This window comes from Esox lucius, chromosome 24 (assembly GCF_011004845.1).
Source record: "Esox lucius isolate fEsoLuc1 chromosome 24, fEsoLuc1.pri, whole genome shotgun sequence".
In the NCBI taxonomy this organism is placed as follows: domain Eukaryota; kingdom Metazoa; phylum Chordata; class Actinopteri; order Esociformes; family Esocidae; genus Esox; species Esox lucius.
Genome location: NC_047592.1, coordinates 14,052,773 through 14,069,926, shown reverse-complemented (window position 1 = coordinate 14,069,926; position 17,154 = coordinate 14,052,773). Strand labels below are relative to the sequence as shown.

General features: G+C 38.8%; 2 protein-coding genes across 8 annotated transcripts in view; both read left to right on the top strand.

Moving 5' to 3' along the window:
• The window catches only part of dock11 (dedicator of cytokinesis 11), a 103,856-nt gene extending 101,818 nt beyond the window's left edge, over nucleotides 1-2,038 (top strand). For all 5 annotated transcript variants that reach the window (XM_034290587.1, XM_034290584.1, XM_034290586.1 and 2 more), the window contains one exon: nucleotides 874-2,038. In XM_034290587.1, the coding sequence (XP_034146478.1) occupies nucleotides 874-963 (90 nt within the window). In that variant the 3' untranslated portion in view covers nucleotides 964-2,038. The remainder of the gene's footprint in view (nucleotides 1-873) is intronic.
• Nucleotides 2,039-2,584: 546 nt separating this feature from the next.
• LOC117593912 (granulocyte-macrophage colony-stimulating factor receptor subunit alpha-like) lies at nucleotides 2,585-12,560 on the top strand. Of its 3 annotated transcripts, XM_034290588.1 has the most exons (10): nucleotides 3,295-3,574; nucleotides 4,012-4,145; nucleotides 5,228-5,369; nucleotides 5,537-5,639; nucleotides 5,761-5,945; nucleotides 8,388-8,521; nucleotides 9,573-9,711; nucleotides 10,677-10,767; nucleotides 10,883-10,964; nucleotides 11,685-12,560. In XM_034290588.1, exons 1-10 carry the CDS (start codon nucleotides 3,508-3,510, stop codon nucleotides 11,784-11,786), a joined length of 1,179 nt encoding a protein of 392 aa, XP_034146479.1. In that variant the 5' UTR covers nucleotides 3,295-3,507; the 3' UTR covers nucleotides 11,787-12,560. The 3 variants fall into 3 exon arrangements, with proteins under 3 accessions (XP_034146481.1, XP_034146479.1, XP_034146480.1); XM_034290590.1 differs by lacking the exons at nucleotides 3,295-3,574; nucleotides 4,012-4,145 and adding an exon at nucleotides 2,585-2,811; XM_034290589.1 differs by having other exon boundaries at nucleotides 3,295-4,145.
• The last annotated feature ends 4,594 nt before the right edge of the window (nucleotides 12,561-17,154 follow it).

Here is a 17,154-nt window from a genome sequence, read left to right as displayed (position 1 = left end):
CATTTACTTCTAAAGACATTTTGTAAGAAAGTCAGATTTTCGATTTTCGTTATTGTTTTTTAATTAGTGTTAAATAACAATAATTATTCAGATAATTCCATATGAAATTTCATGCTGCTAAAAAACAAACAGCATTTACATTCACATACTTTTCCATGATTAGCATTTGGGATGGTGTTTATCCAAGTTTATACACTAAAAAAGAATAAGAACATCACAACCCTGTAGTGCGAGGTATCACATAGCAACGGATAGAGAAGAGGGTTGTTCCCCCATTAGTCAAACTCTCTCTGTTATACTGTAAGACGGCCAACCTAACCCTTTAGTCAGTGTGTCAAGGTGTCAGTTGGATAATAAATGCATGTGGCAACATTGTGCCTGGGTGTGTAGGCATCAGATCTCAAATCAAACACTGTTGGCATTCCAAGCAGGCCAGAACAAACACCAGGTTTGTGTAGATTGGTATAATGCATGGTGCTTTATTTGCATGGTACATTATTTGCATTTTATTTGAAGAACGAGAAATGCTGGCATTTATTCACAACAGGTATATATGATTGTTAGGTGTGTAGAGTTTGTGTGTGTCTGCATTGTGTATGTATGTACGTACGTGTGATCATTTTAATGCATGTGTTGCTGTCACGTAATTGTCTGCTGGACCACTGATGGTATTGATAACTGACAGTTGATAACTGCTGGTAATGATATCTGATGGTAAAGATAACTGATGTTAAAGATAACTGACGGTATTGATAGCTGACGGTAATGATAACGGATCGTAATGATAACGTATGGGAATGTTAACTGACGTATTGATAGCTGACGGTATTGATAACTTATGGTTATAATGTGTTCCTCTGTCCGACACTGCAGATCTTCCAGGAGGATATGATGCGTTCCCTGCTCCAGAACTCCTTACACGTATTCCGTGCCATCAGTGGAACGTCTACAGAACTAGTCTAGACACACTGTTTCTTTCTCATTCCACCTTATCAACTGTAAAGGTCCTGTCATCAGTGTACTTTGGGATGTTCACTGTTCAGTAAGCCAGTTTGCTAGAGAGTATGACTGAAGACTAGAGTCTTGGAGAATGTACCATGTATTGCTAGATTACCAAGCAGATAACAGTCAGACTTTGCTGCATTGTCACCTTTTGGGTTACAGTGTTTCCGTTTGTTGTAACTACAAGCATCATGAATGACTTGTATTTTTTTTAATGAGAGGAGGATGTTATTTTGCCATGTTTAATCACTTTTTTCAAATTTGGACTTCAACTCGAAGCTCTATGCAAAAATATCATCCTCATCAACATTTCACCACTGTAGTCTACCTAGCCTGCCTGCTGAGGAATAAGCCACATACTTGGTCAATCACTCTGCTGTTTTCAGTAGGGGTGAAACCTATTCAGTGCAAGGTGACACAAAGGCACTATACCTGAATTAATCCAATAAGAAAACACATTGTTGTTACATTACAACGTGTAAGATCTTCTTTACTGAATACAAGCCAGGTGATGTTAGCTGTTTGTCCGTGGTCAGTGCAGATCTGTTGTTTTTGCATACTGTGTAAAATGTCTGTTTTGGTTTTAGGTGAGAGTAAATGCATTTTAACACTTAAGTGCTAGTTCTTATTCTGCAATGTTAAGAGGTGGCTAATACTGCTGACGATCCAGTGTCAAACAAAGAGTAACCCAGCTGATATCTACGTTAGATAAGGAAAGTCTATGGTAGGGGAAAATGTGTAATACTACATTATATATTTTTTTCTTTGCTGTAGAGTGCAAGGCACTTGAGGATGTAACTTTGTCAGTCATGCAGTAGCGCTGTTCAGTTGTTGAGATAATTTGACAATTCATGGTTACAACCAACATGAGGTGTGAAAACAACATGACTAGAGCTGGCAAAAGACAAACCAATGTGGGACCAGACACGTTAAAATGATTGATGACTGTATCAGCTGGCTGGATCTGGATCTAGTGGTAAATAGATACATTTCTGTTAAGAAAAGTATCTTGCCGTTTCAAGTTATAATAAAATTCCAAAAGGAGCTGATTGTACAGTATTTCACAAGTGCTACACTGAAATTAGTGGATGGATGATAATAATAATATGCAGATGTATATAATATATTGTTAAGCTGTATAAGAAGAAAGTTATCAGTGTATGTAATGTATGTATTTATATTTGTACTGTTTTTGGACTAGTGCATGGTTGCATCAGGTCTGATGGAAACATATTATTTCTCTGATTGTCTGATTTGAATTAGCATTTTTTTACAGTACAGATGCTTGTTCAATATATCTTTGTAAAAACTTTTTTTCAATAAACCTTTTTTTGCAAAATGTAAGTCGTTCATAATGTATCAATTAACATTATTTGTATTTATTATTTTAACCTTGTTTACGGTGTGAATTCAGGGAGAGACATACCAGATCTTACACGGGATCCTCCTATTGGCTGAGCGCCAACCAGGGCACGTCGCGCTCTGGACAAACGTTCTCTGTAACAGAGATGTCATTATTGGGATTCCATGTAACTATAATGGCACATACTTGGTGTAATAACATTTATTTTATTCGTTGTAAATGGACTACAGTACCAGTATTCTTTAACTTTTACTATTTTCCATATAAAAGAATAACAGTAAAGATATCAAAACTATTAAATAACACATTTTTGGAATCATGTATGTAAAAAGGTGTTAGACTGTGTCACCAGGACTGTTGGAAAAGCTTCCCAGGTTTCTACGTCATTGAGAGATAAGGCCCAGAGTGAGGAAAGCTGTCAAAGAGGCAAAGGGAATCTACAAAATGTAATGTATTTTGATCTGTTTAACACTTTTTTGATTACTAAATAATTTATCATGTTATTTCATAGTTTGGATTTCTTCAATGTTATACTGCAATGTGGAAAATAGTGTAACTAAAGAAATAGACCTACCATTTAATGCGTAGGTGTGTCCACATTTTTGCCTGGTACAGTATGTATTTGTGTTTTAAACTGTTTAAATATGAAGGAAATTGGCATCAAAACAACACAATTTTACTCTCCGGCTTTAATCCATCGGCACCCCTGCCGGTAGCACTACCCACTGCTCCAAATAGGAATAACCCGGTTGGAGGGGCGAGTATAGTGTCCTTACCAATTTCGCAACAATAGGGAAAATATTTTTTTATTTGAAAAAGATATTATTCGAGGCAGTGTAAAAGTTTGGGAAGCGGTGGGACCTATTTTAGTGTCAGTTTCAAAACACCTTTAGACAATTAAAAAAATCAATGAGTGAAACAGACTGACCCGGTCTTCCATTGATCACCGCTATCCCCGCCCAACTAGTCAGTACACGATGCGCTACGCATCCGCACCAGAAAGTGAATAGCTCCCAAATCGATCGTGTTTACTTTTTATGTTTATCTGAACGCTAGGCACTTGTATTAGTTTGTGAGACAATTGCTCAACTGTTCTGGGGACCATATCTTCGGAATTCCGTGAGAGTTTTGCGAGGGCAGCCATGATTTTAACACATTTGGGATATCTCTTGGTTCTACTTTGGATTCGTGAGGTTACAGTTGAGAAAGGTTGTACTAAAGCTATCGCGTTTACTTTGCATGACATAATAATGTGACACCAGCTCGTACATTTTCTGAATGCAAAACATGTTTTCGGAAAACTAGGATTTCCTTTCGATTTCCCAAAACCCACGTGAATATACCCACTGTCAATTTAATATTATTTTCTGCTAAAATTGAAGTAGCCTATTAATCTCATGTAAATGTTGAATTGAATATTTTCGCATGCTAAATTTAACATGGCATATCATTATTTGATTTGATTTTGATTAGGCCTAATTAAAAAGTATGTTACTAGTTTTACTTGTTTGGCATGATACTTTGCCCCCGTGAATCATATCGTTGTGTAAGCTAACAGTTTATGGATCACGCATAGCTAAAATAAAGCCTTTGGTTTTCTCGTAGTCATACATACATTTTACAGAGCTCTTTTGTCATTTCTTCAGTCCTTCCTCAGCCGCTCGACCTGTCATTGACCTGGTATAATGAATTTTGTGTAAAGCTGTCGTGGAATGCACCAAGGGATTTGGACGCGTCATGCGAAGTGAAATACATGTTCGATGTTACACGCAATGGACGGGTGAGTGAGTCGCATGTTTCACCAAGACCCGTGACAATAAGTTATTCTAATCAACTAGCCTATTGAAATATATTTTTTTCTAAAATGTGAATAACGATTAAATTGCTTTTCCAACTAAAATCGTATGTTAAAGTAATTTGCGGCAGCCTGCCGAATGATAGGCTAAATGTATTTTCAATGCAAATACCAAACACCTTCGTGTCTCATTCCTTTATTAATTCAATAATTAAATGGGAATAACGACGTATATAAAAAATTGCTTGATTTTATTTGTTAGATTGTCACACTACGCACGCAACTCTGCTCTGGTTGAGCAGGGTCGAGATTCTGGGCTTAAGTGACCCGCATCTGTTAGTTCACCACTTCCCAAACCTGAATCGGGCAAATCAGCGTGTAGCTGCACAGCTTCGCTTGTAGTATTACAAAAATGTTTATTATTTGACTCTCTGTGAAAATTGGGTTTCTGGGTAAACTAAATACGTGCACGTTTCCGGTGTGTGTGTGTGTGTGTGTGCGCGCGCGCGCCCTCGCCTCTGTGTGTGTATTTGTGTGACACTGAATGTTGGAATGGACTTGGAATTGTGCTCCATGACAAAACGTATGACAATGAAATTCAGTTTAACTCCGGATAAGTTGTAACATTTTCTTGTGCGCTATTACAGCTAACCCTAACCCTTGCAACCATGAGCTATTTATTTTTTTTTTTTTTTCATTTTAGTTTCATGTTAAAACATTAGCACTGCTAACATGCATTAAACATCTCTAGGCAGGCCGGTTATTAACCTGATATTTGGTGAATGGAACTTTTGTGAAGTTGATGGCTTCACAAATTTTTTTTTTAAAAAATCAGATTTCCATCAATATAGTCTGCAGTGTTTATCACTGGCACATATAACCAAATGACGCTGCACTCACCGGATCCTGGTCTCCCTGAGTGGGAGAGTTGCATGCATAGAGAGAAAGTCAGACAATTACTTCAGCCCATTTAAGAGCTAAAACAACCTGTAGATTATCATTGTTATTCGTCTTTAACACTAATACTTTGTCAAATGTCAAACAAACACATTTTCCACTTTTCGTAGCTCCTCGCATCCGAAAGAAAGATGAAGACAGAGTTTGAGAGATGTCTTTCTCTGGAGGGAGATGTACATTTTTCAGTGCAAACCGAGTGCAACAAAAGTTCAAGAAGCCAACCTGTTGTTTACACCATTGCTGCTCCAACAGGTTGGTGCTCAACATGATGTTCTCTATACAGCATTCTCACTGTAGAAGGGATAAGTAAACCTATTTGTAGACACAAAGCACTTTTAAGGAGTTTTTCTATGAGCGTCCCGGGACGTCCCGGGACCTCCAATGTCAATGTCATCGACCTTGCTTTAACCTTCCCTCAGAATTGGTGAAGAACTTCTATTGTTTCATAAACTCTACTGTGGACATGAACTGCATGTGGATTGCAGCTGATCAGGCCCCAGAAAACCTTCACCTCTACTACAGGTGAGGACTCTTCTGCTTCCTGCTTCTCCACCTACAGAGTTCCAGGTGTTTAGAAATAATTGTAGACCCTAATTACTTCAGCAGCAATGCAACCTTAGCCCAGTCATTTCTGATGTTTCAGCTATGCCGAAACCAGGACAACTGTGAGTAACTTATCAAGATGCAGTGACTACCTACACAGAGAGGGTAAGAAGACAGGATGTCACATCAGAGGACATTTTGGTGCACTTGTCTTCCTCCAGGTCAATGGGACTGTCAACGGTTCATCTTTAAGAAATACCTTCGAGGTCAGTCCATTATATAATGGTAAGAATGGAACACCTCTATCCTCAATTCCAGTCGCTTTAATTAGTCTACCAAATTCCAGTTAGTTTCTTATTTTTATATGATTTTAGACAACTAAGTGCCCATTCCTTGTTGACCAAAAAAGTCCTTCTAACCTCTTGTCATATTGTGATCAGTAGTGTCAAAGGCGCTGTTGGACGTAGGCCTTCTGTGGGGGAAAATAATCCCTTAAGAGGCTGTATCGACCTGAATAATCAGCAAAAGTCTCTAATTGACTGAGCGGGCCCACATTAAATTGGGCTCTAATGCATGACAATCAATGCTTTTGATGACACCATAAATGAATCAAGGTGTCGTGAGCCAGAGTATGTATGAGCGCAGGGGAGCTGGAGTGGAGCACACGTCATTGGGTTAGAGTGGAGAGCGGTTTAACATTTATAGTATGGCAGGCATAGCCTACGACCTGCTGTTCAAAGGTTGAGTGTGTTTTCTCAGATGGCCTACTTCAAAAGCAGTCTAAATAATTACAGTAGATGGGGGTGTTTGTTAATTTATGTTTGAAAAATAAAACTGTATGGAACAAGTGTGGAATAATTTTTAGCAGAGTGGGACATTTTGGGGAAAACTGCTTGTGCTTAGAGCAACTTGTTCTTGTAACAATAACCACAAAAGTCATGGACACAGTGGACGCATGTGACAGCTAGAGTAGGCGGGGCACATTTTTTAAAACTGGTTTGTTATAGAAATAATTACTAAACAGCTAAAGATGAACAGGATATAACAAGCCAGTAAGCCCAAATCATGAAAATACAAAAACAAATATCCTAATCAAAATGTACTACTCTTATGTCTTGTTACAAACATCTTCTATCAAGTTCAACTCACTGATCCCATGATCAGTGGTGGTAGGAATACTGGGATCTGTTATATCTGGGAGGATGTCTGCGGTTGAATTCTGGCACAGCTCTTTCAGCTACAAACTCTCCTCTGTTTCTACAGACGATATATAGCAACTAAAATTAAATATATCTGAATATGAAAAATTACAGTAGATAAATAAAGAAACGTTTGATAACATAGTCTGAAAATAGTAGATTTAACAGGACAGGAGGATATATTAACAACATCAAGGACATAATAGCCTCTAGCATACTCGCAGACATGTGCGGGACAGTGATACATTCTAACCAATGCCAAGAGAAATCACTGTCTTTGTCCACATCTACAGTACATTCAAATACCCCAGAATTAGGTTTTTATCAAATTTGATTACGAGGTGTGATAAATACTCAGCCAATTCGGTCAAAAAGCCAGTACACTGCCCAGGTGGTGTGTGCAAAGTGATACATGTTTAATAATTTAGGTACAATCATGGGATGATTCAGAGCAAGCACTTCAAAGCAGGGGGGGAGGAGTAGAGGCTGGGCTCGTCAATGATGTCACTTTGTCCTGTTTCACCATATTACTGTGTATTAAAGAAATTCTATTGGTTTTGCTTTGCCTTTAGAGCACAGGTGTCAAACCGGTTCCACGGAGGGCCGAGTGTCTGCAGGTTTTTGCTCTCACCTTGTACTTGATTGGTTAATTAGGTCACTGATTGGTTAGTTTCTACACTCACCTGGTTGTGTAGGTCTGAACTGGGAACCAATTTATGGGAAAAACCAAAAACCTGCAGACACTCGGCCCTCTGTGGAACCGGTTTGACACCCCTGCTTTAGAGCAACACATCAATGATTTAGCATTTCCTTTTTTTTTTATGATTTAATGTTTTCTATTAAATAAACACCTCACTTTCAATACAAATAAGCTGTTATTGTGAAAATAAGCCCTAGGCATTTTTGGTAGAACAATCCATAAAGTTATTGTAGTAAGCACATTATTACATTATTAAAACAGTAGTTGGAGGTAAAGTATGATATAGCTCTTCTTCCCATTTGCTATCATGAAATATAATGTGCAATATATTTCCTTTTCAGAAAAGTAAAGCAGATTTTGGTCCCTTGGTTCTTCCTTATATCTTTTGATAATGACAAAGTTTCCGTCTGCCTGCAACGTAATTTAAAAATGATCTTCTATTGTAATCAAAAACATTTTTTTTTTCTGAATTGTCGTAGGAATATCAAAGAAGATTCAAATTATTCTTATTATTCTAATTTCTAGATTTCGTGGTAAAAAGTTACAAACAAATATCTGTTGGGTTTTACATTCTCAAATATCTGAGAATGTAAAACCCAACTTTTACCACAACCTTTACTTGGAATAGCTGATTTCACAAGAAGTATTACAGCAATCCTACAGTATGTCTCTGTGCTGTAAATAGCTAAATATGTTATTCTTCAAATGATATATTACCAAAAGGACCAATGAATATTAACATGATACCACTATACTCCATAGTAGGCAATATTGTTGACATAACTATCATCATTTATCAAATATTACTGTATGTTTGATTCTCTTCAGTCAAGCCTGCAGCCCCTATGGTTAACATCACAAAGGAAGGGACGGAACTCAATCTGAGCTGGGACTATCCAGAAATCGGTGCTACCTATTGCTGGGATTACATCTTAAACTATAGCAAGTGTAAAGAACATCTGGTAAGGTCTGGATATGTGCCTCATTTGTCAATAAAGTTATGTATGCAGCCCTGTATTTATAAAATTAGAGCCTTTGCATTTACAATGACAACTTGGCAAGAACATGTACCCTACCGTTCAAAAGTTTGGGGTCACCGAGAAATGTCCTGGTTTTTGAGATCTTCGAGATGTTCCGTTTCTAGGCAGTTTCTCACATGGGATAGCCTTCATTTCTCAGACATTTCTCAGAACAAGAATAGACTGATGAGATTAAGAATAAAGTTATTTGTTTCTGGGCATTTTGAGCCTGTAATCGAACCCACGAACGCTGACGCTGAAGGCACGGAAGTAGTCTAAAGAAGGCCAGATTCCTTGTTTCTTTAATCAGCACGAGTTTTCAGCTATGCTAATATAATTGCAAAAGGGTTAGCCTTGCGTTTAAAATGATCAACTTGGATTAGCAAACACAACATGTCATTGGAACACAGGACTGATTGCTGATAACAGACCTCTAAATGTCTATGTAGATATTCCATTGAAAATCAGCCATCTCCAGCCACAATAGTAATTTACAACATTAACAATGTCTACACTGTTCTGATCAATGTGATGTAATTTGAATGGACAAAATGTTTTCTTCTCTTTCAGAAACAAGGACATTTCTAATTGACCCCAAACTTTTGAATAGTAGTGTATGTTGTCTTGCTTCTCAGTGTTGTGTATAGTTTCAAATTCAGGTTTTACATTAGTTGCACCTACTTTTAGTCTCACTAAACAAATGATCAGATCAAGAAGCCTATGTTTGCTTGGCTAAAGACACAACATACGTACAATGAAGGGTTTTCTGCTGTTGTAACCATGAGATTATCAATGAGTTAGACCAATACAAATAAAACATTGTTGTTCACTGGAACATGTCGCAGTTGCAAACCTACTGTAGACTGCTTTATGACAAAGAGCCTTTTACAAGCCTACTGTTGACTCTGCTTTATGATAAAGGGCCTTTTTCCATCTGCTATTTATGTCTTCAACTATTTGAGTTTCCCTTATGGTTTGTGTATGTTACTTTCAGAATAAGTTGATAGAATCGAAACAACCGAAGGCGAACATACCGTATGACCCAAGATGCCAGTACAGAGTCCAGGTTAAAGCAGTATATTCCAAGGACTGTGGGCTGGGTGGGAGTGACTGGAGCAAAGTGGCAGTCTATGGTACATTCTCCTCTATATGTCTTTCTTAATACTCTTACAGGTAGCATACAGGAATGTGTTTGTATTAGCATTGAAATTATTGAAACGTAGCCAATTATCAATCAAATGTTTTTATAATGCCCTTTTTACATCAGCAGTTGTCGCAAAGTGCTTTTACCAAACACCCAGCCTGAAACCCCAAGGAGCAAACAACAACAGGGTTGAAGCACAGTGGCTAGGAAAAAGTCCCTAAAAGGGGCTGTAACTTACAACCGTGTTTCCAAAAATGTTGTGACACTGCGTAAAAAGCAAATATAAAAAGAATGCAATGGTTTGCCAATCATTTGTCCCTATATTTGATTGAAAATAGTACGAAGACAACATATCAAATGTTGAAACTGAGAAATGTTAGTGCTTTTGGAAAAATACATTGAACATTTTAGGAGTACAAATTGTGTTAATTAATAAATGTATGTGGACTGTGCCCAGAGTCTATAAAACATAATCAAAGTCTGAAGCATGACCAGATGGACAAGGACAGGGACAGTCTCGGGGGGAAAGGTCAGCAGAGTTGCATTTGGAATTGTCAGGTATCGTCTTGATCTGCATCACCACCAGGAGGACTTTGGGCAGGGACAGCACAAGTGTTTCGAGCCTTGTATTCCTGAGGTGTGGTCCAAAACCTTGTCCTCCTAAGTTTAAACGGAGCAGGAGACACAGAAAATGTAGAGAGCTCATTCCTTTGATTAACAAGGATTTACAGTGGAAAAGGAGAATTGACCCTACTCCCCCGGCACAATAATATAGCAACATAAAACCTTGGGGCTGAGACAAGTCTAGAATGTATAATAAAGTCTGCATTCTGTAAACTGGTTGATAATGTTTGTATTCAGTGTAGTCTGAGTGCCTGTATTTGGACACAGAAATGTTTGTTCTATTACCAGTCTTAAACGAGTGAACCAACTGATATTTTGTCTTGTTTTCAGGTGAGGATGAGTGGTCAAATATTGTGATTGCCATCGCCATTCCATCCTCAGTCTTCTTATTAGTCATCCTGTTTTTTTGTTGTTTAATGAAGTGAGTCAACCTCCACTATATACTGTACTCTGCATTCTGAGTGAAACCAAAACAAATGAATTGTGCAGTAGGATTCATATGGAATTTTGGACTCAGCTTTGTGGATTTTTTCCAGGCACAGAGAAAAAATGTTTCCCAAGATTCCACAGCCGTCATTGATTTTCAAGGACATTCTGAACAGCAGTAAGGAACAGAAGGTGAGAACAGCAACATCTTCTGAAGTCTTTCATAATTTTCAGTGTAATATTAATCAGTGTGGTGTTGCTAGAATGTTGCTTGAATATCAGCATATACTGTAGTCAGTAGATACTAAACTTCCTCTTGCTTGGCACTAGTCGTTACTTGGCACTAATTTATATTCTCATACATGAGCATTTAATATTCTAACACATACACACATGACTACTTGTAAGCATACACAATACACATACAGTACACACACCAGGGTTTTCTCAAAGTGCTTTCCTCACCCCCTGCCTCTTCTCTCCAATGTGGTCTTGGGGACTTTTTGAAAAAGTTTAAAGGTATATGAAGGCTATGACTGAAAACTTGCACAGAAACGCTTCTGTATGAAATACAATAAATTAAATAGGAAGGTGCTTCTCCCTCTTCTCCACAAATGTGTCTTTAAATGTTTACAGAAGTGGACCCCATAATAAATGAGCAGACAAAAAATATATTTAAAAGTGGAGAATTGTTTTAAAACATGCATGACTCAATAGGAGTATACCGATTTTTCACGTGAAAGACACTTCTATGAACAAACTAACATCTCTTTGGCAATCACTTCTCAGGTCAAGACAAAATGTATATGGATGACATATAAAATGATTTAGGATGACATTTTATGGAAAATATCCCACATACACAACAGATCAACACACACTAACACACTCCTCATTATTTCTGTGTCCCAGACCTTCATAGGGAATCTCTATGTCCCAGTTGAGGAGGATGTGGAATGTAAGATCAGCCTGGAGAACAAGCCACCTCTTCCCATAATGCAGCCTGACTCCTGAGTGACGACACATCCCGTAGTGATAACTGTTGTACAGACAGCTACAGATACTGTCTGACCAGGGAGACATGTTACTTCAGTTTCATTGACCCTGAAAGCAAGCTTTCTTAAGGTGGAACCAAACTGCACTGCTGATGAGTGTCAGGAATTGGGATCCGCAATCCATGGACCACCTTAATGAGTTATATACAGAATGGACGGCATTTCCTCTGGAACAGTCGTGAGGTGTTGACTGTCAGGACTAACTTACAGGCTCTTTGTGTTGGAAATGATGTTTGTGTGTGTGTCTGTATGTTTGGAAATAGACTGTTGGAAAAATAACTCTTGAAACTCCTGCATCCCATGGCTTGAGTTCAAAGGATATCAGAAAGACAGTTCTGGTAACAAAGAGGGGCTGGTCTCAACCGTCACTCCCCAACAAATTATGTTTATTGCTGGGCAGGACCCAGAAGAGGCTCCCCCGGCTTTATCTCACCAGCCATCCCAGTTGAACATGTACTGATTTAGGCGACAAAGGCAAAGAAAAGGTTAAACCAGTGATCCTCTGTATATTGGGTGTCCTTTTGCCATAAATCCTTTGGCACAGGCTTTAGTAAATTTTTATACTGGTAGGCTAAAATGACTTGATGTTGAAAATGGAGAGCGTCTGTGCACATAAAATGTGTAAAATAGATTAGATATTGTATTTATTTTTATGAGTTCAATCCAAAGTACGGTCACGTGTATTTTGAGTTGTGTGGGTCAAGGAAATATATTGTACAAACCACTGGTAAAATGTCTGGCATGTTTGGCTCTTTATTCTACTGCATGCATCATGATTGGGTTAATTTCGGACCACGGCCAAGAAGAGTGAATGTCTCTTACTGAGTGAGTGAGCGAGCGAGCGAGCGACCGACCCGACCGACTGACTCTTGTTACATTGTGTAGTGGTTAGAGAATGTCTCTTACTGAGTGAGTGAGCGAGCGAGCGACCGACCCGACCGACTGACTCTGGTTACATTGTGTAGTGGTTAGAGAATGTCTCTTACTGAGTGAGTGAGCGAGCGAGCAACCGACCCGACCGACTGACTCTTGTTACATTGTGTAGTGGTTAGAGAATGTCTCTTACTTAGTGAGTGAGTGAGTGAGTGAGCGAGCGACCCGACCGACTCTTGTTACATTGTGTAGTGGTTAGAGAAGTGGACGTGCGGACGTGCAATCTATACAGTGGATATAAAAAATCTACACACCCCAGGTTATTGTGATGTAAAAGAATGAGACAAAGATAAATCATGTCAGAACGTTTTCCACCTTTAATGTGCCCTACAACGTGAACAATTCAATTGAAAAACAAACTGAAATCTTTGAGGGAGAAAAATGTAAAACTCACATAAACCTGTTTGCATAAGTGTGCATACCTTTAAACGAATACTTTGTTGAAGCACCTTTTGATTTTATTACAGCACTCAGTCTTTTTGGGTAGGAGTCTGGGTACCCACTCTTATTTTGCAAAAGCGCTCCAAATCTGTCAGATTGCGAGGACATTTCCTGTGCACAGCCCTCTTCAGATCACCCCACAGATGTTCAATTGGATTCAGGTCTGGGCACTGGCTGGGCCATTCCGAAACGTTAATCTTCTTCTGGTGAAGCCATGTTTTTGTGGATTTGGAGGTGTGCTTTGGGTCGTTGTCGTGCTGAAAGGTGAACTTCATCTTCAGCTTTTTAACGGACGCTTGAAGGTTTTGTTCCAAAATTGCCTGGTATTTGGAACTGTTCATAATTCCCTCCACCCTGACTAAGGCCCCAGTTCCAGATGAAGAAAAACAGCCCCAAAACATGATGCTGCCACCACCATGTTTCATTGTGGGTATGGTGTTCTTTGGGTGAAGTGCAGTGTTGTTTTTGTGCCAAACATACCTTTTGGAATTATGTCCAGAAAGTTCAACCTTGGTTTCATCAGACCATAACACATTTTCCCACGTGTTTTTGGGGGACTTGATGTTTGTTTTTTGCAAAGTTCAGCCGGGCTTGGACGTTTTTCTTTGTAAGAAAAGGATTCCGTCAAGCCACCCTACCCCATAGCCCATTCATATGAAGAATACGGGAGATTGTTGTGACATGTAGCACACAGCTAGTACTTGTCACAAATTCCTGCAGTTCCTTTAATGTTGCTGTAGTCCTCTTAGAAACCTCCCTGACCAGTTTTCTTCATTTTTGGAGGGACGTTCAGTTCTTGGTAATGTCTCTGTCTTCAGTTGTTCACATTATAGGTCACATTAAAAGTGGAAAAAGTTCTGACATGATTTATCTTTGTCTCATTCTTTTACATCACAATAACATGGCATTTTAACAGGGGTGTGTAGATTTTTTATATCCATTGTAGATCCCGCGTTCGAAGAGTGCATTATGAATTATTCTGTGTAGACGTCACCTTTTTATTGTATCAATATCATTCACGAATGAAAGAAAAATGTACGTTGTTATGCCATGAAATGAAATAGCTTTGGCAGTGTGAAGTTCAGACTCTCTAGCAATTGCTTAATTCTTATGACTATTCCAGTAAGTTAGTAGATACTGGCAAAGCCTATTACTGGCTACGCTGTTAAAATGGCTGGTGGCAAACGCCATAAAATTCATAGACTCTTATTGTGGTTGAGGTAAGCTTAGTAAGAAACGTTAGTCAGATAACTGTATCAATGTCATTCACAAATGGCTAATTAGCTGTTAAAACGGCCAGTGGCAAATTAGGATTCGTTAAGGATAGACAAAACTTTGCTGGCTACAATCTTCCATAGCTACGTTATGGGAAGCCTAAAATGAGAGAGTATACTGTTATATTTCTGGTGGATTTTCGATTCCATTCTTACCCTTCATTCACACATAAGCAGTGATATCGCTTGCCGTTCGGCTAGTGACAACGGGAGGCAGCCGTCATTGTCCCGCCTTGACCAATTAGTTACTTTAAGCTGGGAAAGTAGCCTATTGCGTTCAAGGAAAAAGGCAGGTCCAACATAAACAAAATAGTATCTCCGTTCATCAAAATGAAAGTTAGTAAAAGAAAACACAGGGGATTGCAATTCAAGAGAACCGTGACAGCCCCGCAGAAACAGTTCATTAACGAAAATGGGTGCATGCCAGTTGTTTTAAAAACTACATGTACTGTAGCCAGTAGCTTCTAACTCGTTTTGGTTGATAGCAAAAGCTAGCACTACTTAATGCATATTACGTGTTAACTGATCAAGGGTAACTATAGGTCCTAGACTCTGAGCGATCCTTGACTACGCTATATTGTTTCATATATTGTCTCGATAGACCTTGAGTGTGACGTTAAAGATTTCCTCCAGTTCTTGTACTTGTAAAAATAGCTGTTCATCCGAGGTGTTGGTTAAGTAGTGGACTATTCAGTATTGTAGTATCTCCTATTGGTTTTCCACTGTGCTCTTATTGGCTTGCTGCACTTAACACGCCAGTGGCCCACCTGCGGCCCAGTAGCTTTATGCCGCTGAGCGTTTCTGCAAAGTGTCTGGCCACAGTCGGGCCCCCGGTCGGCCGCTTTCATTACAATGCCTTCTAACAATACCCTGATCAACGGCTCACCAGCAGCTAGTCGCTTTTATGCACTAAACCCAGCGGGATGCCTCACGCCCCAATTATGTTTTATTTATAATAATACTTTATAATAATTTTGGTCATATCACAAATGACAACGAACTGAATAAAATGTATATCAAATAGTGCAAGATGCATACAAAAAAACATGCATTATACAGCAAGCATACAAAATAAAAATGTGCACTTATTATTATTTTTTAATCAAATATTGCAAGAAAACGTGTCCAGCAATAGATATAGTAAAATTACAGTATTTGAATGTGAAAAAGTACAAAATAAACATAATACAATACAAAACAAACAAGGGCTAGAATGGCAGTAATATACATAAGTGTGACCTAGCAGCAATCGATAGTTATTGAATATTATAGATACATCAGTACAACAAGCTTATGAATGGTGGCATAGCACACTACAACTTCAGTCAGAATTAAGAACATTCACACACAGCTTTTAAGATATTAAGAGGATAATGTGATCATTTACATAACTGTACACAGCAGCAGTTTAAAAAAAAAAAGTATACTGTAGATTAGCAGCTATATTGGTTGTGCTGGAGATGTCATTCATATTCATGGCAGGTCCCTTGTACCGCCGCAACGTCTTCTCCCACCTGCAGGGTCAGCTGCCCCATTCTGGTACCTGGGGACCAGCCTCATCAGTGGCATCCTGGTTGGAAGGATTCTTCCTTATAGCTGCTGTAATACAGTAATCAGATATTGTACTTAAATGGTCTGACATGATTTGGAGAATTGCATGACATTCAAGACAAATGAAATGTATCATGATGACAACATGCTAGCGCAAAAATAGTCTTGTTTTTACCTGACTTTAGAGCCAGCTATGCCCTCAGCTCGACATTCTCTTCAGTCAGACGTTTATCAGAAGCTAAAAAGTACAATGAAACAAAACTACCGTATACATGTAATTTCAGAAAGGCTGTACAGTATTGCATTTCAGTAAAGGGCACATGATCAGACAAATGTAGTTTCATGAAGACAAGATGCTAGCATAACTATAGTCTTGTTTTACCTGATTGTAGAGCCTGCTGTGCCCTCAGCTCGAAGTTCAGTCAGCCGTTTGATCTTCTCCAAATGTTCTGAAAGTAAAGACAGACAGTTAATTATATCTGGTTATTTTACAATCAGAACTCAAATCGCCGTGTCCACCAAAATGTTCATTCTTACCTTCATGTGCAGAGCTAAAACGTCCCCCAGCCTCTGCCTTCTTGCCCTTAAAAATAAATTAAAACTGACAAATAAAATTGGAAGCAACATGTTTTAATAACAAGTTAAGCATCTGGGTTAAGTGAATGAACCCACACATATTTATGTAGCAGTCCTCCACATGGTGGCGTGCAGTACCTCTCTGGTGCCTTTGAGTACTGTGCTTGCTTTATCCTAAAAATAAACATAAAAGTTGGTGAACAGGTGTTATGGAAATTCTTGAACTAATGTACATTTGAGAAATGCTTATTTGAGTCTGCTTTTCTATTACCTGGTATGTAACTCTGGCCTTTGGTTGTGACACATGTCTGTATAATATCAGAGCATCACTATGTACTCTGACCATCTGTTCATCTGCCTAGACCAATAAGGGTATCTGTCCTTTGTTCCTTAGGAATGTAGGAGAGGGGGATCTGGTATTTGCCTAGGGGGCATCATTGACTGGTATTGGAAGATTATAGGGTAACTCATTAATCTGCCCATCTGTATAACTCAACCAGGGCATCTATTGTCTGTCTAGATGCTGTAAATCCTCTCCCAGAGTTGAAGAGG

Coding starts and splice junctions, on each gene's coding strand:
- LOC117593912 (XM_034290588.1), top strand. CDS start 3,508: ATGATTTTAACACATTTGGGATATCTCTTGGTTCTACTTTGGATTCGT. Junction 5,946..8,387: donor GGTCAGTCCATTATATAATG/GTAAGAATGGAA, acceptor GATTCTCTTCAG/TCAAGCCTGCAGCCCCTATG. Junction 10,965..11,684: donor ACAGCAGTAAGGAACAGAAG/GTGAGAACAGCA, acceptor TCTGTGTCCCAG/ACCTTCATAGGGAATCTCTA.